General features: G+C 47.0%; 1 protein-coding gene across 1 annotated transcript; it reads right to left on the minus strand.

Moving 5' to 3' along the window:
• Nucleotides 1–4,285: 4,285 nt before the first annotated feature.
• adamts5 (ADAM metallopeptidase with thrombospondin type 1 motif, 5 (aggrecanase-2)) lies at nucleotides 4,286–19,279 on the minus strand. The gene is made up of 8 exons (XM_084574836.1): nucleotides 18,045–19,279; nucleotides 11,806–11,938; nucleotides 11,426–11,593; nucleotides 10,650–10,933; nucleotides 9,415–9,598; nucleotides 9,147–9,322; nucleotides 8,893–9,068; nucleotides 4,286–8,113 (listed from the first exon to the last, which is right to left on the minus strand). The coding sequence occupies exons 1-8, from the start codon at nucleotides 19,131–19,133 to the stop codon at nucleotides 7,414–7,416; spliced, it is 2,910 nt and encodes a 969-aa protein (XP_084430962.1). The 5' UTR covers nucleotides 19,134–19,279; the 3' UTR covers nucleotides 4,286–7,413.
• Nucleotides 19,280–21,877: the final 2,598 nt, after the last annotated feature.

Genomic DNA, 21,877 nt, shown 5'->3' on the forward strand with positions numbered 1-21,877 from the left:
TTCTCCTCTCCATTAGACAGGAAGAGTTTACGCTGGAGTTTCATTATAATAACTGGTAAAGTAGAGACTGATCCTATCATGAACGGTGCTCACATTAACTCCCTTCACAGTAAACAGGAAAGCGATTTAATGAAAACCACTTGACTTGAGCATCATCTTTCTTCAAATATAATAATAAAACATTTCTAAAATTTAATAAAATAATGTGTGCAATTATTGATTTCAGTTTGTTAGATGGATCCTACAGAGTTTATTGGCACCATTCCCCACTTCTGATTCACAAACATAACCTGATGAGTCCTCGAAGGGACAGATCACGCAAGTCCACCTTAAAAGCAACTGGTCGGAAAAGGGGAATACCTGTAGCTTTGTCATTTCCCAGTAGATGGCAGACATTTCTTTAGGAATATCCCCACGCCGATCCAGAAATTTTCCGCTGCTCCGTGGCCAATTCACAAGTTCAGCCGGCAGGGTTTGCCCTTGCACCACATTTGGAGATGCCTGTAAAACTGCAAGCCACCAGCCACTGACCGCTTAGTGGCAGCCTGTGCATATGAAGTAATGCATCACAGGTCTCAGCTTCTAGTTCAAGACCTGACAAACTGATCATTACATTTATATGTGAACCAGTAGAGGAGCTGATCAGGATTCATCCCCTCAAGTCAAATGCAGGTTTAAAGCTTACTTCGCTATCAGTGCAAGAAATTTCACATCAGGTTGGAATTTGAGGAAGTGAAATCTGCTCTTTTCCCATGTGAACCTCAACTAAGCGACATCCTGACCGATGAGGTTTTTAAATGTCACGGAACAAAACCACAGAAAAAAAAAAAAGTAATTCATATAGTGAACACACTGATGATGGATGATGGTATGATCTTTTAAAGATATTAAACCCATTTTATTATTGTGTGTCAACATATCCTCGGCCTTTTTTTGTGCATCCAAACACTAACCCGTGTGGCACAGGCTTTCCTAAACAGCCTTATAAAAAGCAGTCTGTCTGAGTCTGTGTCTCAATATTTCAGCGTGCATTAATGAAAATAAATCAACTAAGCAGCGTTTGCAGTTAAACCAGCGTGTACACACAAAAAGACAAGGCGTCGTTTGTTTCTTTTGCAAAGATTTATTCGTCGTCAAGTGAGCAAAGGAAAAGCAACAATAGATAAATCGAGGTATCTCGTCCCTGCAAGGTGTGGAACTGAAGCAGGTGGAGGACTTGGAGGCAGTGGAACCACACAAGGCGACAGCTTGACCCACATCGGATCGGAGTCATTGTCATCCAGAAAAGGGAACCCTATGTTTTGTAAATCTGGGTATTTCTTCTCATCACGGTGCCTCGTATCTATCTCAGCGTCAGGAGGCGGAGGACTTGGAGGCAGTGGAATATCAGCCAGCTGTCTCAGAGGCAGGATACCCTCAGAAGGTGAAGGACTTGGAGGTAGTGCAACCAGACAAGGTGGAAGTCTGAGACACTTTGGAGCACAGTCATTGTCATCCAGAAAAAGAAACCCAATGTTCTGTAAATCCGGGAATTTCTTCTCAGGAGTGAAACCCACATCTCGCTCATCGTCAGCAGGCGGAGGACTTGGAGGCAGTGGAATATTAGCCAGCTGGATCAGAGGCAGGATACCCTCAGAGGGTGGAGGACTTGGAGGCAGTTTAACAACACAAGGCGGCAGCTTGATCCACATCGGATCAGAGTTATTGTCATCCAGAGAAGGAAACCCTATGTTTTGTAAATCCGGGTATTTCTTCTTATCGTGGTGCCCCATATCGATCTCAGCATCGGGAGGGGGAGGACTTGGAGGCAGTGGAACTTCATGAGTCATTACATCCAGTGGTTTGGACATATAGAAGGCCACTTCATCATCCAGAGAGGAAAACCTTGTGGATTGCAAATCCAGGTGCTTGTAGTCACGAGTTTCTCCCAAGTTGAGTGAGCGTTCAGGTGGAGGACTCGGAGGCAGTGCAACCTCCCACGGCAACACCTCAGGTTCAGTTGCTTCCTTTATGGGACAAAACCTGACGTTTCCAAGAGTGTTCCTCGTGTGGTGCACAGTGTCAACCAGAGGAGGACTTGAAGGCAGTGGAACCTCACAAGCCAGTGTGTCCAGAGATCTGGACGTGCAGCAGGCCGCTTCAACGGCCGCAGATGGAAACCCAACATTTCTGAAGTCTGGGTACATCTGTGCAGGCGGCAGTGATCTGAGAGGCAGGCAGACTTTCAGGTCAGCCGATTGCTCTCCTTCTGGCAGCGGCACCTCCTCAGCGAAAAAGAACACAGTGTAGTAGTAGCTGTGTTCATTTGGCATTGCGGCTTCCACTTGGGAGCTGTGGGTGCAGAAAAAAATAGGGCTCAGTCGTGATTTTGGCATAACATAGTGCAAACCTTGACAAATGAGTCGTTATATTACAAAGAAATGATCTTATGAATCAGTTAGAAGTTATTAATAAGTCATTTGGTGTTTGATGTTAGACTCACCGGTCATTTTGACCAAGAGGAGATGCACTACAATGCATTTTGCTGAGAAATGAGTGATGGTTGTTCACCTAAGAAATGTTAGATTTCATTATTATTGGTTGTTTCTAAAGCATGAACATAGATTAGAGTTCAAAAACGGAGTCAGAGAAAGTAACTCACCATTTTCAGAGCCATTTCAGGCGTTCGACTAAAGGTCCACACAGGATTTGGTTAGTTTGTGGAAGAAAACGGAGCGTTAGTCACAAAACAGCCCAGTTTTAAGGCTAATTCACAAAACGATATCAAACTTCTCAAACTGCAAGGTTAAAACATTTTTTTCTAACAGCAACCAATCTGATTTTGAAATATTATGTTATTAAAGACGTTTAAAGACTTACTTTGACGTTTTCTGTCTCTGTGTTCGGAGTAGTCGTGAAATGTCGACGGTTTTGAGTAGATTTCGCAGGAGCGCCAGAGCTATTGTGTCTTGTCAGAAGCTGTGCACCAAGGAGACCGGATGCACAAATGGAACCCCTTCTGTGACATGACAGTCTGGTTCCAGAATGGAGCGGATTCCAAAATGCAGGTGTCATAGTTTGAGTCCATCTCCCCTAAAAATGACTTGATCTGCATTTATCGATGCACACGAAAGAAAGAAATACGATTTCAAGTGGAAGTTCATCTTAAAATGACTCATTCCATGTAAAACTACCCTCATGACATTTGCAGCAGGCCACTGGAGATCTCCTGTACCAGTGGTGTGTGGGATTAATATCATGCCAAGATTTAAAATCACAGCTGCATCACTCTCTCTATATATGTATAGCGTCTCAGGTTCAAACCGACCATCAAAGACGCATATACAGATCAGCCATAACATTATGACCACTGACAGGAGAAGTAAATAACATTGACCATCTTGTGACAATTCAGTGTTCTGCTGGGAAACTTTCGGACCTGGCATTCATTCATGTGGATGTTACTTAGACATGAACCACCCAAATAGACCAGACCAGACACACCCACCCCATAGCAATGACACTCCTTGATGGCAGCCACCATCCCCAAAAGGATGCAGCCTGACACAGGCACACACACAAAAACGGTTTAGGAACAACTAAAAAAACAGAACAGCACAAGGTGTTGACTTGACCTGGCCACTAGATCAAGTATCTGTGGGATGCACTGGAACAAGCCTGATCCACAAGGCCCCCAATACCAATATCCTGTTCCCAGACACCACAGGTCACCCTCAGAAGGCCCATGTCCATTCTCTGATGAGTCCCAACTGTTTTGGAGGCACAAGGGAGACCTACACAAGATTAGGAAAGGGGTCACAATGTTATACCTGGTTGGTGTAATTTAAAGACCTGGAGGAGGGAAGGGTCTGGTGGTCATCAAGCGACACACATAGCACTGCCTTGAGCATTTATGGCTTTCTTTTGTTAAAAGGGACTCAACTACTCAGAAAAGGAACTAATCATTGAGCTAGTTAACATTTTTCTTACCCAACTATTTGTTTTTGCTGCAACAGTCATCATTAACAAAAGGGCAATGCACCACTTTGAAGTGTAAATGAAAAACACCAGGTCAATATTCATTAGTTTTCCTGACGTAGTCATCTTTAATATCCTGAAATCATGAACATTTGTCCCATTGTCTCTTCCCTGCTTGTACTTTTATTTGACCCTAAGCGTACTAAACTTACTCTCATCGCGTTGAAACATGCTTAAGTTCATCAAAATGTACAAATAATCGATGAAAAAGACACAGACACGATGATATTTAAATATATAGATTTTATATACATATATTCATGTGGATTGCTAGAAATGAAAACACTATATTCTTACAAAGGAATGCTTCGGCACAGTCGTATTCCTAAGTTAAATAGTAATTTGATACAAAATTACTATAATAAATAAAACTCCTCTCATTGTTTTTATTTTATTCACACATACCAGTTGTACAAACAATAAATTACAAGTTCAGTGCTGTGTTTCTGTCGTTCAGCGAGAAGCAGGTTTCCTCCCGCTGGAAGAGTCAGAGGTTGAATGTGTGTGTCTGTGGAGTGTCTGAAATAGGCAATAGCTATGTAAATGATGGATTGTTTTCAATGTGTACATTTCTGAATAAATATGGTTGAATACTAACACATATATGGAAGGTCTATTCATTTTTACAAACATGTCTACATTGTGTAAATAAGTCTGAACGTGTGAGGGGAGGGGGGATGGACGTTATGAGAGTGGTACGACGTCACGGAGTCTGAAGGGTTTCTCACACTAGATGGGTGAGGTTTGCCACACAGGAATATGAACACAATTCCAGGAAGGTATTTTCAAGTCCGTTATGATTGCAATTAAGTTTACTTCCTGAGCTGAGGTAATGTCTTCAGTGAAATTCATTTGGAAAGAGAAGCCTTGTCTCGAAGCAGATGCGCATTATCAATATCCTTGATTAAATTACCAAATTAAAGGTGATACCAGAACAAAAAAGTCAAATACTGCTATCTAGTCAAAGCAGTTGCTTGCCAGGTGCCCTTTATCATCATTTGCTGTGGCACACTGGGTTTGCATTTGACTCCATGTTAGAGGCTATGACATTGTAATGTTCTTGCCAGTGTTGCTCCTTTTCAGGCATTTGGTCTATTTAAACCCCCCAAATCATAATCTGTTTGCTTACTTAATGTAACAGTGAGTGGACAACAAAACTTAAGACAAAACATAACATGAAACATAATGGTCCCACATGGCATATGTATGTCACGGCACTGACACAAAAGGATGTGACTCTCCGAGACGCCGGTGACTTAGAAATGGCAGTTTTTGAGAAAATACATTAGTTAGCGTGGATTTAAAAAAAAAAATAAAAAAATTCTAAAATGTGCTTTTTTTTTTTTTTTGCTTAAGGAACTAGTTCAACATTCATAGAAATGCACAGATTTGACTTCTTGCTCAGCGTGAGTAGAGAAGATTGGATACCTCACTCGTATATATGCCCGGAGGTAGCAGCTTGTTAGCTTAGCTTAGCATTAAGACAAGAAATACGGGTAAACTGTGGTCCATTTTAAAACTCTGATTGTAGTGGAAAACAAATAAGAAATAATGCTTTAATTAGTGAACTTTAGAGGTGTTGCAAGACAAGCTAGTTTTGTGCTAAGTTTATCAAACTGTATCTCATCATTAACATGTATTTAGGATTGTATTTAGGGGGTCAATCGTATTGGCCAAGAAAGCAAATACATGCATTTCCAAAAATGTTATTTTTTTTCTTCATTCAACAGCAACATTAGTTCCTATAATCAGAGGTCCCCTACTGATGGTCGGGCCTCTTGATTGTCCAAAAGCACAAAGATTTAAATAAACGAAATTTAATTTGTCCAAACAAAGGAAACACATTTTTTGTTGAGGGACTTGACCTTTACCAGAGTTAACAATATTCCTAATGAACCATCTAGTGGCACAGTGACAATGTTTGTATTGTGGCTAACCCAACCCATCAGTGTACGAAGAACATTTGAAAGCATGGGATGCAGAATAAGGAAGGGAACAAGTGATGACAAGAAGGAAAGGGATGAATTGCAAAGGGACAATGACTGAATTTGTATCTCTCTTGCTGTCGTTGCGAGTATCCAGGGCACACATTGTCATATTAGCATTGTTTCCTAAACTGAGAAACAAACAGATATTAACAAACACACACACACACGCACGCACACTCACAAAAAAAAATGTTTTCCTAGCACCAGCATAATGATTGATATAAGTGGAACTAAGAGAACAAAAATCACATGCACACAAAGACACGCTTACACACTACACAGGCGTAAAAATCAAGCATTGCCCCAAACCTGTGAGTCATCATTAACCTCCGTAAATGTTAAGGAGTGTCCCGGTTACGTCGAAACTTTGTCGGTTTCCAATAATGCCGTGCTGCTTTTTCTACACTGAGCACGTGATTATCAAATTCAGTAGAATCGATATTTGTGTCTTTGGGGTAAACTTTCTTCCCGAGCTGTTTCGGAGAGGAGGAAGAGCGCAAACACACAAAACTCTTAAAGTCGAGGCAGATAGGTAGCCCTGATCCAGAGTCATTACATACGTAGTTTCATGGTGACCTGGACATCTCAATCATATGTCTTCGGGAAGCTGATTGGGACTCAGATGGTAGGCAACCACCATTTAATGGAATGAAATTTAAAGGAGACACTTTTTGGTCAGAGTAGCTTTTTTTGTTACTTTGCCATTGCTACTAAGATTGGTTTGGGCCATCTAGTGACTCAGTGTTTCCAACTAATTTTATGAGCCACTCTGTGACTGAATTGTCAGAGATACAGGAGATCATCCAGGATTATGAAGTGTACAATGACGGCTGTGGCACAGGGCTACTGCACGGGCAGAAACAATGGCAAGATCAACAACGAGTGCTTCCCGTGGTTGGGGCTCTTGTCTCGGACACACTCATGACAAAAAATTTACTTGACTTTCAAATCCCCACAGTGATTAGAACACATGGAAGCACGAAAAGACACAAAACGCATGCCGTTACAGGGCAACACACTCCAGGCCTCCAATGTTTGGAGACTGAAGAGAGGACAATCAGTTATTGTCCACATAGAAATGACATGCAACTTAAGTCCTTAGCTTTGTCAGGGCGATACTCGCCACGTTCATATAGAAACTGTACTCCGTTCTACTTGTGTTCTGCATAGCTACTATGATCCCAAGTCATTCCTCTGGCATATAGTCAAGTACGTCCATGCCAATCTGTCTCTCAGTCTCTTTGTGTCTGGTCCTAGCGCTATCCACAAACATTCATAGTCCGCTTTAAGGTTCTACGTCTTTCCATTGGTCATCAGTTCATAGTTCTATATCCAGCACTTGAGACCATTATCAGATGTACAGACGACAACTCCTTCCTACAAATTGATCACTTCCTCTCCTGCCACCTCAACATTTCTTCACCAGGCAGTGTTTGAAGGCAGAGGGGCGGGCGCTCAGCGTACACCCTTTAGATAGTTTCCCATTCTGGTCCTTACACTGCACTGTCCGGCTCTGCCAGCCAGTGTCACAAGTCCTGGAGCAGGTCATCCAGGGCCCCGTTACCCACTGAGGACCTGGGGTTGGGGTTGAGGGACCTGGAGCTGTAGGTGGGCCTGGGACCAGAACATGGGGAGCGGAGGAAGATGTAGTAGTGCTACTGGTAGTGGTGGTTGTGGTGGTTCTCGTTGTGGTTGACACTGTTGTAGTGCTCTGCAAAGGGGTCAGCTTTGAATTGGAGATGACTTGAACTGACGGCTGCTGCTGAGCTGTTGCACGGGGCATGAAGAAGCTATAGCGGACATCCAGGGGCTTTTTAGCGTCTGTAGCTAGGATCTGGATCACCAGTGCTTCATGGAGAGCCCCGGGGCCCATGCTGTGGAGCCACTCGTCCCTCTGACTCCAGCCGCTGTAGTTGAGCACCGAACCGTTGAGCGGGATGATTGTCTCAGAGGTGGATATCATGAACTTGCCGTTCAGGAGGTACTCGCCGCTGGGCCGTCGGAGGGCCAGGTAGGCGGTGTAGCGGGTCTGGTCCTTGGCCTTGTGCTGACGAACCTTGATGTGAGTGGAGCCTGAGGGGATCTTCACTACGTCAGTGTAACCCTTACTATTTGTCAGAAGAGATAAAAATAAAAGGAGGTCAGATGAATACATAACAAATGATAAAAGATAAAATTAGCACTAAAGTTAGCTAACTGGTGACACAGTGTTAGCAAATTTAGACGAAAAGGAAAAGCTGCTAAATATAAACTGTCTCTGAGAAGCAAAATATGGAAAGCTTTTAGATTCAGCGCTGTTAAGTATGAATAAAAGGCCTTCTGCGGTCGTATTTTCAGAAATGCAGCACGGGAAATGCACAGGAAATGCACAAAGAATGCAGCACAGGAGCTTTACCACAACTTTACCACAACTTCAAAAGCCCCATAATCAGATTGAACAGTCACTTCATTTTCCTAAACTCCCTAACAAATCAACAATCTGGGCTGCGGTTCAGAGGTGTGGGACTAAGCTGTCGTATTAACTTGTTACACAAGCGACAAAGCTGGGGCTCTGTGAGCAAAAAGACAACAACCTCAACATACAAGGCCAAGACAGACAGTGAATAGTCGAATAGAGAAATATTCATGTGAATCAATTATTGTTCAGGCAAGCCTAAAAAGAAAAAAGAAGAGTTAAAGTAGGCTACGTCTCTTCATCCAGTGGGAGTAAAGGCTGCCAAAGAGCATGACACGTTGGATCAAGCCAGAGTTTTGGGAGCTTTAACTGTTCTTTCCACTCTACAGACATGATGTGAATGTGGCACTCGCACAAAGTCATAATATCTCTAAATATGATCCAATTAGTTTTTCATAAATCCTTTGCATGTCCACTCTGATGCAACCATACCTCTTCTTAGTGAAGTTTCCCACCACGCGCACGCATCCCGTGCTGTCGCCTCCACATATGCCACACTTGTCAAACTGGAGCTTGGAGCCGATGATGCCGTCGCAGCCCGTCCGCAAACATTTCCCCTTCACGCACACCGAGCTGCTGTAAGGACGACACTCCGTCCCGTCCACCACCTGAAATGGGACATTCACTACATCATCTCCTGCGTATTTTTCTCCACCAAATGCACCTTTGATGTGTAGCACACTCACCCTTTGGGAGAACACCACGTAGTACCCCGTTCCTTTGGCTCTGCAAGTTAACTTGCACACGTCTTTAGGGAGAACTCCTGCGTACTTAGGCACCCACTCAACGTAGGTCTTCACCCCTTTAGGGTCTGTCTGGGGGCCGTTGCGTACCTCACACTGCTCCTGGCGGAAACTCTTATCTGGAGAGAGGTCCCGTTAAAAGACATTTTAAATAAATAAACTTATCAAACCTATCATGATCTAGTGTGCATTCTTACGCGGTCACACTCACTTGACGCTGGGCATGGCGTGACGCTGCAAGACCGATAGATGGCTCTCTTCCCGGTGCAGTAGCGGCCGTTGTTCCGAGGCGGCGGGTTGTTGCACAAACGCTGGGCAAACTGCACCCCGCCTCCGCAGGTTCTGGAGCACGCGCCCCAAGAACCCCAAGAGCTCCAGCTGCCGTGGTTGGACGCCTGGAGGAGCGGAGAGAAGAGGGAAGATGAAAGAGGATATAAGCGTTGGTGGAGAGAGAGAGAGATCAGAGGGCAGAGAGGAGATGGAGAGAAAGGAAAAGAGATGAGAGAGAACAATTAGCGCTTATAAAACACTATGCTGAGCGGTTGCTGGATGAGCCACGTGTCACAGGAAAATCCCTTTGGAGAGAGGGAGATCTGTGATAAATAAAAACGTGGTATTCATTGCGGCGTGGAAGAAGGAGACTCCTCTCATGTGATAATAACTAAAGTCTGTTTAAGGCTCTCATTACGCCAGCATAGAAGGATTTGCGGTCTAACAACTCACATCCCCTTGAGCCTGAATGAAATTCTTCAGGTAGCATACTTATTTTTGAGTTTTTCCAACCACCCGTACACGAGTCATTAGTGATAAATATGACTGAATAAGTAACATTTAACTTTTTATGAGACAAAGTTGATTTTGTAATCCTCAAGTTCTGCAAACTGTCTTTGGAAACACAGTCTTTTCCATTTGGCTCTTTACAGCACTTGCACAGATGCTTTCCGCAATAAAACCCACTTAATCTGCAATCATGCCGCAAGAAATATAGAGAGGCTAAAAGACTGTGAAGTTTAAATTGGTGTGTTCAAGGCTGCTACGAGCGAGAAAAAAAAAAAAAAACTGGTCGTCACACGAGGCGGCGAAAATGGAGGGAGTCAGAAACTGGGACGGGTCCATGTGTGCGGCCGGCCGCCAAGGACGGATCGAGGCTCGTCATGTGACAAATAAACACAAAGAAAATATTCTTTCCTGACGTTCACTCCCTTTTCCTCCCCTCGCTACACACACACAGAGTGTCGACAGCCTGCCAAGAACTGAATTCGGGCCTTTAACTCATGAAGGCCAAATTCAATTTAGATCTGTTTGAGTAAGGTCGAGAGAACAAATAGCTCAGATCAGCAGAGGCATAAATAAGGCAGGCCACACGGTGAAGTCACATAAACAGTACGTCTTTGTCTCTCTTAATAAGACGTGTGTAGCTATTTGTCAAGAATCCATCCTTCTCACCGAGTAGTGCTTCTTGCGGGTCTTGTCCACGCACTTTCCCTGCAGGCAGATGCGCCCCTTCCCACACGGCGTCCCCTCCACGGCCGGCAGCTTCTTGGTCAGACACACCATCTGTCCGTGGCGAATCACGGCGCACCACAGCCTCGCGCACACGTCCATGCCCGGGCAGACCGTGTACTCGGGGCCGAAGGCGAGGCGGCACTGGCGGACGGCGTCGTAGCTCTGACCCGGGAGCTCCTCGGGGCCCAGGAGGGGCTGGCGGGGCAAGTCGAGGAGACACTCAGCTGTAGGAAAAAAAAGGAGGAGGAAGAAATATGAAGTAACCTGCATGCTCTCGGTGCTCTGCACAAACTAGGCCTGCATGACATATCACTCAATAAAAGTGCTGGAGAAGCAATAGATACTGTCAATCCTGAAATGACGCCGTTGATACATGAATTACGCCGCAAGGCATGGAATTGCTGAGGGGAAAATGTCAACAGCAGTGTTTTATGGCTGTCATGAATGAAACTGGAAAGCAAAGTATGCCTCATCCTGATCTCTGGCGGCAATTCAACTGCCCCAGTTAATAGGGGCAGTTGAATTAATAGGGTTAATAGCTTTGTTTGGTAGTAAACAGCTCTAAAAGCTGTAAATGACAGGTATCAACGATCAAATTCACATGGCTGCAATCTCTGCTGGCCGGGAAAAGTTCTCACCATTAGAAACTTTTACAGACGTTCCCCCCGAAAACCACAAGAACATTTATTGCTTTCTACACTTTCTCCCACGCTCACCGTTGCCGTCGTCGAAGAAGTCGGTGATGGTCGCGGAGGTGCAGCGGCTCCAGGGCTTGGAGGCGTCGATGGAGGTGAGTATGGAGGACATGAGGCGCTTGTCGCTGTTCACGCCGAAGCGCTCCTCGCAGAACTTGGAGTCGTCGTGGGACAGGCCGAGGAGGTGCCCTGGAGCGTAGGAATTAGCGGTAACGTGAGGATTGATGGGACTTGTCTCAGATTTGCATATGCAGCCAGAATAAGAACATAAACAGGTTCATAGGTGTATGACATCAGACATTACCCAAGTGATGCTTATCAGCGAGACAGTTGCGCTGACAGATGTGCATGCCCAAGCGTGTGTTTGTGTTGTGTGTGTGTATGTGTGTATCCATGCCTACCTATCTCGTGAGCGACGGTGAACGCGGCGTGAAGCCCGTCGTCCTCGATGACGGCGCAGCTTCTCTCCGGAGAGCAGATGGTGCCGACGTCCGCCATGCCCAGGGTGTCGCAGGAGTGGTGGCCGCAGAGGTCCTGGGCAAAGACAATACTGCAGGTTTAGCCTGTTTTAGGACTTATTTTGGTTGTTTTCTTGAAAGAAGCGACTTTGAGCTCCACCCTAGGATGAAATCACTCATAATTTATTAGTTTATTAGTCTAAAAGACACTGTAAATACATAACATCCCTCCAGATTCTTCATTACAGCTATACCTCCCAAGCAAAATGAATGCATTTCAAGTACTTTCTCTAAAGCTGTGCCATGTTTTTAGCTGTTCCACTCATTTCATGCAGTGAACCATCAAGAGCCAGATTTAAGCTTTGCCACTGCCCTGCCTTTCCCCCCTGCTGCATCTTTTTAATCAGCACTGGATGGTGATGCAGCTGAATTGATTTGGATTTTGATACCCGCTTCCTTCCTCTGCCTCCACCGTCCCTCCCCGCCTGCCTCACAACGTGCCCGGGTGCATATTGATCTCTGTTTTGATTCCCACACATGTCCATGCAGATGAGGCCTCTGGGTCTGCATAGCCTGTCCCCGCCGAGCCCACGGATCGATCGGCTAATCATACAGCCGGTGGACAAGCGCACGAGCCTGTGTGCGTAAAGACTAAAAAATGCACCAGGACGTGGTTTAGATGGAGTGTCTGTGTGCGGGGATAAACATCCATGCACGCCCGGGCCGCCATACGTGCACATACACACTCACGTCCCGCGGAGAGGATGAATCGCCGCGTTAAGTGGTGCTGACAGGCCTGCTGGGTCGAGTGTGAGAGGCTCTGTGGGGAGGGTGTTTACCCGTTCCGGGCCGATCGGTTTGGAACAAACTGCCTTGTGTTCTGCACTCTACACACACATGACTGCCTGGGTGGGACCATCTCTCATGCACTCAGACAACTAAAGGAATGTACATTTTTAAGCCGATTCCATACAATTGACAGCCATTCAGAGTGCAGGAAGACAGTGCACGCTTTCTGCCAATTGACTGCTGGATAACAAGCAGAGAAGAAAGGCCGAGACTGACTGCATGGATGGCTGCTGAGAGCCGTGCAGTGCTGAAGTTTCACTGCACAAGAAAGCCAGCAAGAAAGTTTATTTTTATCAAAATCTGAGCACATATCCAGAGGTTTGCCCTCAGATTTACTCAGTTTCTCCTTTCCAGTTTCCCATACTCTCTCACCCTCTTTACACCTCTCCCCGTTTCATTTATTTATCCGTTAATCCCCTCCCCAGACTCTAGTGTGAGAGCTGTTTTCGTTCCACTCTATCTTGTGTACACTGAATTCATTGCAACAACATGGTGTAATAGGAAACATGCGTGTGAAAAAAAAACTGGAACACCTGTTAGATTTTGACTAGTGACGTCTAGTGAAAATAACCCCGAAACTCGCCTTCTTTTTCCCACTGGTTAAGCTTTCATCCAGAACTGTTATGGACATGGAATGAAAGAGAAGGGAGGGAGGGAAAGAGAAATACATTCAGGAATCAGACGCCGGGAGGGGGAACGTAGGATTGGCGGAAATTAAAGAAAAGAACGGAGAGAACAAGGAGTTACAGTAATATTGGCAGGAATAACAGGAGAACAGGTGGCAAGCTGGCTGCAGAGGTCAGGAGACGATCAGGCCTGTGCTTATGTGTGTGTGTGTGTGTGTGTGTGAGGTATGAGACCACTTGCAATCTAAGCCAAGGCTCGAGTTAAACAAACAGCCAGCCAGACGCAGACACATAGAGAAGTCCCTGTGGCAGAGAGAGTTTCGCTGTGAAAACCTCTGCAGGCTGTGATTCCAGCGAAGCTAATGGAAAGCAGCCACTGCCTGGACAGCACAATAATGACTGACAGACAGCTGAACGATGACAGGCTACACATATTTATCCAGTGGTAGTTTTGGGCAGTTTGATGCAGAGAATAATATGTAAGATTTGTACAGTCGCATCACATAAGCAGATTTATTCTTCCTGCTGCTGAGACCTTGAGATGGTGACCTCAATGATCCGCCCAGCACTTTGATCCAGATGATATATGTAGTAGTGATGGAATCGAAATTTGGTACAGACCCAAAGGCTTCCCATCAGGATGAACTGAACAAACTTTCAAAATAGTGCCATCGCCAGGACAGAATATTCATTTCTCCAAACACTTTTGAATTAAAGTGTCTTCCAGCGTCTGTCTTGTGTTTAGTGCGAAGTAGCAGATGTTTGAACTAAGCTGTTCGGCCTGTTAAACATCAGTTTGTTGGCAACATTACCACTGATTCTTGCTAGCCTAGCAGTGATTACTTTCACTGTATTCTTCTGAAGATAAAGTGACCAAGTGGCAGCACGTACGCGCAGAACAAACGCGGCCCCAGTGATGATCCCTGGGGAACACCGAAGAACAGGAAGATGCAGTATTATACGCAACATGTTTGCCACTCGCACGTGAGCATAATGAGAAAAAAGCCATCTTTTAAGTGATCAGACATGGCTGATTGGATTGTACATACAAAGGAAAAAATGACTTTTCACTGGACAAAGAAAATAAGGCAAACACTAGCACATGTAGCAGTCGCAAGCAAGCACTCAAAGGACGTCAAACCATGATTGCAAACAGAAGTGTGCCTTAAATTCACTCATGCGTCACAGCGCGAGGAGTGAGGCTCATGTGTTGTTACAGAGCAGGCTGAACCCTCTGGCCAGTTGTCGACAGACCTCGAGGCCCGGGGTCGAGGACTTGGGATCCAAGAGCTGTCTGCAGGTTGTCAACATATGGCAGACGAGGTGTAGCAATGTGCGAAATGTCAAGGACATTTTAAACAAATTGAAGGACGAGCTGGGGCGGGGACGAGAGATGGGAAATGTCAGGAGAGGAGTCCAAACTGTAACCATGATACAACCACATGGAGGAAACGGACTAAGGTACATATTGATATTTAGCCTACATCTGAGAGCATTACATACTGTAAGTGCCGTTGACCTCTGTTACACTTTCCCATCGTTTGTTCATTTTTTGGCAGAAGCATTTTAATTTGCATTTCTGTAAATGTGCCACGTGTTCGCAATCGGGCTAAACTTCGACTGCAGGCCCTTTTAAAAATGTTCTGAAACTAATTTGGTGCACTAATCCACCTTCAATCCTCTTTTATCGTGTTTGGAATCACAAATAAAACCCCTTTATTTTCCTATTTATTCACATTTAATCTTCTCCGCTCTTTCGCTGTTTATAATCAGGCTTCTTTCTCTAATGAACCGAGCGTGATCTGAACCCACTCTGTTAATATTTACGAAGCTCAACACTTCACATGTATTCGTACACTTATGACCAAAACACAACCCGAGTTGAAAAGGTCAGGTGGTATCGCAAGTACCTGACAGTAGTGTCTGCACAAATATATGAAGCAAATGTAAAGGGGGAAAAAAAAAAAAAAATCAAATAGCAGCATGAACACACACATGTATGTCTCCAGAAGGTCTATAGAAGGGCTTTGTCTGCTGTCCAGAAATGTCCCCTCAATGTCTCCGTTGTTTTGTTCCGGTGCTGGTATGTGTGGAACTGGGTGACACCGCCACACGGGTCAGCTCACTGTAAGCACGGGGTGCTGGAGTAATTGGACCCGACCACAAAGAGGCGAGATCCCTCCAACTCGGTGCACTCCTGCCCTCCCATCTGGTGGGACAATGGTCTGTTCTAACTCCACGGTCACTATGAGCTGTGCTTCAGCGGACCTCAACAATCGGCCTCACAGTCGCTCCAAATCCACACATGAAAGAAGAGTCATTTTCACTTCTAAACTACTCCCTGGTTATTTGCTGACATCAAGAGCGACGGAATACTTGGCAGACCGTCTTCTTGTACACATTTGAACTGAGTCTACATCGAAGCTTGTCTTTCCACTGGAATAAAAAACTTTCCGAGAAAATAGTTAACACCTGCCTTGTTTATACACGTCTTTTTTAACTCAGAGTGCAGCAAGGTATGAGGTACCTGTGCCAAGCTGAGTTCTTTCTTAGCTGGCGTTCTGTCAGTGGAAACACTAACAGCTGCATTTGTTGGTAAAAGGACTTACTTCGCGCAGCTCTTAACATCGTCTGGGGATCTTTACTGACTGCAGCTCCGCAACAAAGCGAGTTGTCAGCATCTTTACGTTCCTGCATCCACGTGTTTTTGTTTTCGAACACATCTGCGAGGCTTGACGGAGCGGCAGCCATTCGTGCACTCGCTGATAATGGCCTTTAACAGCCGACGGGGTCAGAGGTCAAAGTTAAAGTGGAGGCTGCTCTCTTTGGCTTATTAAGATCATGACCCCCAAAGCCAGGTCACGCATTACCTGTGTGTTTATTCTGCATGCCGGCCAGATTAAGATGTAATTAGGCTACATTTGTCTCACAGAAATGCCACAGATATGGAGTAGAGTAGTTTTAGAGTAGTGTCGCCCGGAGGTCTGTACTGTGTTACAGACTGCACCCTCCGTTGACAGGTTAAATCGACAGCATGGCCTCCAGGTTCAATAGCAAAGCTGAGACGTGTGTGAAAGAATGCCTGGAGACAGGTTTATGAATAATAAATGCAGCGACAGGCGAGACGCAAAGATTGTCCTGCTGATGTGACTTTTGTCTAAAATGGTGCAGAAACTAGACTGGTTATGCCAAGGTAGTTCCTGTACAATGGAGTTGCATTACAGGTTCCAGAACAATAGCTAACATGTCTCACAGTTGATTCATGTCCAAATTAAAGCTGCATCGGTATCTGGATTTCTGTTTCCATGCCCGTCTGACCCTGCCCAACCTGCCAAACCCAACCACACGAGGATGCCACTTCCTTGTGCCTGCAGTCACACCCGTGCAGGTGCGGCAGCAATGGGGGTTACCGAGGAGCTGGCACACAGAATCTGTGCCACTCTGCCAGCGTGCCAACCTCAGGTATTCACTACCGGCTGCCCTGCCAATGCACAACGGTGCCAACTATCCACAAGTGCAGGAGATCCGATGTAACATCGGTGCTTGCTCCTTCTGCCATGACAAGACCTTGCATGACTTGAGCCCACCGCAATCCAAGGCGAAGCTATCCGACACGTCAACTGGAGCAAACCGCCATAAAGCCACACCCGGAGCGGTGAAAAATGCACGCGGATCTGCTGCTGCTGTTGCTGCTGCCCTGCGGCTTTGGACCAGGCAGTTACGGAAAGAGGAGGAAGAAGGAGGGGAGAGAAAGGGATGGTGAAAGAAGGGATGGATGAGTGTGGTCTCGGGTAAACGTATGGCTTCTCACAGGGTGGATGTGTTTGTTTTTCTGACAGCTCCCAGCCCCAGCTGACAGACACTGGAAAAGTAACTGGGAAAAAATGTGCAGACTGGAGTGATGAGAGAGAGAAAGTAGGAGAGAGGGGGGAGTGAAATACTTTGATGAGTACCTAATTAAATAGTATTTGAGGGGAGTTTTAGGGATATTTCTGCAGCAGCTGATTTTCAAACCTCATACCCCGGGAAGAATGTGCGTGCGCGGCCTCGGGCACGCGCCTCAGATCACAGACTCCGAGGCTTTGGCGCTGTCAGGGGACTGGGAGGGGGAGGCTGGAGACAGAAGAGCCTGCCTAGAAAAACACCAGGCGCAGGAAATACAGTTTTTATGGCCGTTTCACTAACGCAGCGCTGCATTACGCACGCAAGATTCAGCAGAAAGAAGGTGAGGAGAAAGAACATAAGGAGAAAGAAAGCAAATACTAAAAGGGGTGGGTATAACCAGAGGCATGTGGGAAGCGGTTTGTGCGTTCTTCACTTCTAATTGAGAATGATTCAAATAAGGAAATGGCTCAGAGTTTGGTAAAATGATCACTTTATGTGTCACTTACCTGCCGGCTCAAATGGAAACAACCTGGGCTATTACTGATAATATAGTGTGTCAGCTGTTTTCATTTCGCCTTGTGTTTATGCGCAGTGAGCCACCCAAGACGCAATACGGCATGTGCTTAGAAACAGTGAATCAGCTGCCACTGTTAAAATGAAAACAAACCGTGGCGTCACTCCGCTGCCTTGGCATCACACCGGGGCGCTAAGCTGCCTCTCCTCCTCTGCGTGGGAAGACAGACGGACCCGGCGCCTCGGCGAGAGCGCACGGTGATAGCAGAGGACAGGTGGAGGCGCGCAAAGCGAGGAGGGTTTGTTTACCTGCCTGGTGAAGAAGATGGCGACGTCGTGGTGGTGCAGGTGGTCGTCGTCCAGCGGGTTTTGCTGGTTCTGCCACTTGCAGAAGCTCTTCAGCGTCGCCGCCGCGTTCTTGGTGACCTCCAGACCCTTCTCCTTCTCGCTGACCGTGGTCACTTTCACCACCGACAGCCGGATGGGGTTCTCGATGCTGGCGTGCCCGTACAACTTGGAGGCGATGGAGGCCAGTGTGAGCAAATAGTGGTTCAAGTCCTTGCCGTATTTCTTGATCATGGTGTCATCCGCCACCAGGAGCAGCTCCACGTGCCGGGCGCGCGAGACTGACCTCTTGCGCCGTGCGCCAGGCTCTGGAGCTGGCGCTATGGCGAGCCGGCTCCACCATCTCCGCCCTTGCGCGCCGTGATCATCTTTGCTTTCTCCCTCTATGTCTCTTATCCCCTTCCCGCGACCTCCGTGCCGGCGTTTCCCAGCCGCATGCCTGCGTCCTCTGCGCCCGTCGCGCGTCCCACAGCTCTCTCGCCCCTCGCTCATCGCCTCGAAGCTGAAACTTTCGCGCGTGAACACGTGGAGCGCGCTATCCGCGTCCTTATCCTGCAGGGCGCGCACGTCGTGCTCGTGTCCCTTTGCCCTGATGATAGGAGTGATTATGTAGCGCGCGTGGTCCACCGCGAAGAAGCCCTCGAGACCCCCTCCACAGAGGTTGAAGACGGCCAGAGACTCCGGGTTGGAGTTCACTGTCCCGCGGTACGCGCACTCCCGCTGCAAAGGCGCAGGGCTCTGCCCCATCACTGCGAGCACATACTGGGGGCTGAAGTGATGCGACATCACCGACTCATCTCGCTCCATGTCCAGCTGAAACCGGCTCCCATTGAGGTACACCAGGTAGCCAACCTTTCCTCCTCCGTGGTAAATCCGGTCAATGGTCCGGACCACCCCGTCTGTCCTCCGGGCAGGTGTGAGGAGCGACCCGCTCGCAGGTGGAAGATAGAAACCCTGGAAAGTAGAAAGCCCGGCTCCCAGCTCCACGACGCACAGCAACAGTAGCCGAAACCAGAGCATGCCACCGGCCAGAGCACCAAGGAGCCGCACCATTGTTCATTCCAACCCGAACAACATGTATCCACTAAAACAAACCCGCACCAGGCGAAGAGAGAACTCTGAGTTTCTGCTCCTCCAAAAAGCGCATCCTCTTGGTGTCCAGATCCCCCATGCAAAAACACACAGTAGTAACCAACAGGGAAAGCAACAAAACCACTGAGTGAAGAAAAAAAAAATGGAAAAGAAAAAGAGCAGCAGAGAGGAACTGCGTGCAGGCTGGAGAGCACTGAGCTGAACTTGGAGAACAAAAACACAAAGTTTGCTCTTAATAGGACCCGGAGAGAAAAAGTCCTGCCCCCTTTGCGCTCAATCACCACTCCTCCACCCCCCTCTTCCCTCTGTCTCTCCCTCTCCCTCTCTTCCTCAAATCAGAGTAAAGTCAAGTGCTGGAGGAGAGAAACCTCAACAATGCTCTCAGCGGAGAGTTTCCCACTGGCTCAGCAAAGGAAAGAAGAGTCTGCTTGTGTCTGCAAGGTGAATCCCCTTCAGATGCAAAAGAGATCCGAGTACAGAACTGAGCCTCTAACTTCACAAAACATCACCAAAAACAAGTTCCTAAACAGCCACACAGGACCAACAGCGTTTATCTCCAGTCAGAAATGTCTCCATTGAACACCAGCCTGTTTTTTCTGCACTTTCTCCACTGTGACTCCTTTAATAATTGAAGGCTAAGAGTCTGACAGGATTTGGCTGGAGAGTTTCAGCAAACTAAAGGGGAATAGATAATTTATGGCCATTCCCGAATAAGAACTCTGGGAGTTCACCGTTCCCGACATTTAATGGTGTGTGTGAGAGCAGGAGGAGGAGATGGAGGAAATCTGTGAGTGTGCATACAGTAGGCGCTGTATTACTCCACTCCACGAAAAAAAAAAAAAAAAAGTGTGTGACTGTGCAGGTGTGTGACTTTGCCTGGAACTGCCCTGGGAGCTGTCTCGGTTATTTATTGTACCTTAAGGGAAGTGAGTGTGGTGGTGCCAACGGGATGTCATACTTGTGTGCTGAGAGGGACTTAGCCATGCATACTTCACTGATGGTGAAGTCACCGTGTCCCACTCATGCACAAACACAGAGGGCAGCCAACAGGAGAGAGGCTTTTTAAAAAAAAAAAAAAAAAAAGTCTTCAAAGACACTGCTCATTTGCTGAGTCACCTAGCAGCTATTACCTTCGCACAACACAGAGGGGGTTTTGGTGTACCTGCATGCCAAGGGGAAGGCCTCTCTTTGTTGACACGCAGAACCCGAGAACAGATATTATGTTTCAGCTTCGCCGGGAGACCATGTCGGCTCCCTTAAAGCGCTAATCCGAAAGCCTGAGTGGTGTGGGCAGCGCGTCGCACGGATGCAGAGGGGAGTGGGCGGGCGGGTTGGTTGGTTGGAAGAGCAGCCAAAAATGGGAACGCGGTGTGCTGCCACCGTAAGCCTCGGCACCCCTGTCAAATCCCACCGTGGTACGGCCCACTCACAAAACATCCCAAAGTCTGCTTTCAAACAAGCCTCCGGAAAAAAATGTCATTTAGCGGTTCCTCAACTGGGTGCACGCTGTCTTTTTGGATTTCACTTTCTGCAACCGATACTCGCCACAATTAGACACAAATAAAATGTTTGAGCCAAGTGTCGCAAAGTTGCATTGGCGGGGGGGGGGGGGGGGGGAGGGGGGCTTCACCTCATGACCTCGGTGTCCATAAAATCAAAGCTACGGCCCTGTTCCTCAATACTTTACAACACATTTAACACACAGCTGAAGAAAGTCACCACTGCATGGTGGATCCTCTATCAAGCTGAACTTCTCTCAAATCACCGATTCACCCAGCTGTTATGCAACGCATCTCCCAGCCCCACTGCTCGTCTCCTTTTCCCTCCCTGTCCTCAAGTCTCAACACCTCCCCCCCCCACGACTGCTTCTCCTTTACACCCAACTGTCAAGTGTATCGCCTGCAGCGAGGAGGCGGCCGTAAAGGCAGAGCAAAGCAGAGCTGTGTGTGAGAGAGGATGTTTGATCAGGACAGTTTGATGAGAACGTGGTTAAGAAGACAATCTGCCACCGGTATCTTTGAAATATATGTGTTGGAGAAATGTGTTTTTCCCTGGAGTTAATGAGACACAAGGCCAAATATGTCTCGGCAAAAAATAATAAAAAAAAAGGATTGTGATGAAAAGTGCTGCAGCTGCAAGCTAGTGGCACAGGGCCCGGGGAGATGTTAACTCTCCACAACATCTTTGAGAGCCACAACAACACGGAGATACACGCACGCTCTGGCTCCCATCCCTGCAACGTCCTCTCATCCCTCCCTCTTCCTCTTTCCTCTTTGAATCTCACACACCCAGCCCGCTTGGATCCTCTTTAATCCCCATCATCTGAAACCAAGATGTGTGCCAAAGCAACCATATGGACATAAACCGCCCCCGTTATCCACTCACACACACACACACAATCGCACAGTAACCCGGATCACACGTGCAAAGCATGCAGGGTTGCGCGTCACCAAAACAAGTGTGTGGACCCCGCGTGCCGAGCCACGTGTGCTGGGGGTCCGGCCCACTTTCCTACGGCGGCTGGGAGGGGAGGGAATCCAATACGGTTAATTGACGAGCCGAGCCTTTTACATAACCACCAGGCTGTGTCCAAGTAGTGGTGTTAGAATTCCCCTCGGCGTTATCTCCATGACTCCCTCTCTCCCTCTCTCTCGCTCTCTCTCACACTCTCACACACACACTCTCATCCATCCTCTTCTATCCCT

Source organism: Chelon labrosus, assembly GCF_963514085.1.
Source record: "Chelon labrosus genome assembly, chromosome: 24".
In the NCBI taxonomy this organism is placed as follows: domain Eukaryota; kingdom Metazoa; phylum Chordata; class Actinopteri; order Mugiliformes; family Mugilidae; genus Chelon; species Chelon labrosus.

What these genes read in the sequence shown, in the direction of transcription:
- adamts5 (XM_084574836.1), bottom strand. Translation starts at nt 19,133, where the DNA reads ATGGTGCGGCTCCTTGGTGCTCTGGCCGGTGGCATGCTCTGGTTTCGG. An exon ending in CCATCTTCTTCACCAGGCAG is followed by an intron (nt 11,939 to 18,044) that starts GTAAACAAACCC and finishes GTCTTTGCCCAG; the next exon opens with GACCTCTGCGGCCACCACTC. An exon ending in CACGCCATGCCCAGCGTCAA is followed by an intron (nt 9,323 to 9,414) that starts GTGAGTGTGACC and finishes ACCTCTCTCCAG; the next exon opens with ATAAGAGTTTCCGCCAGGAG.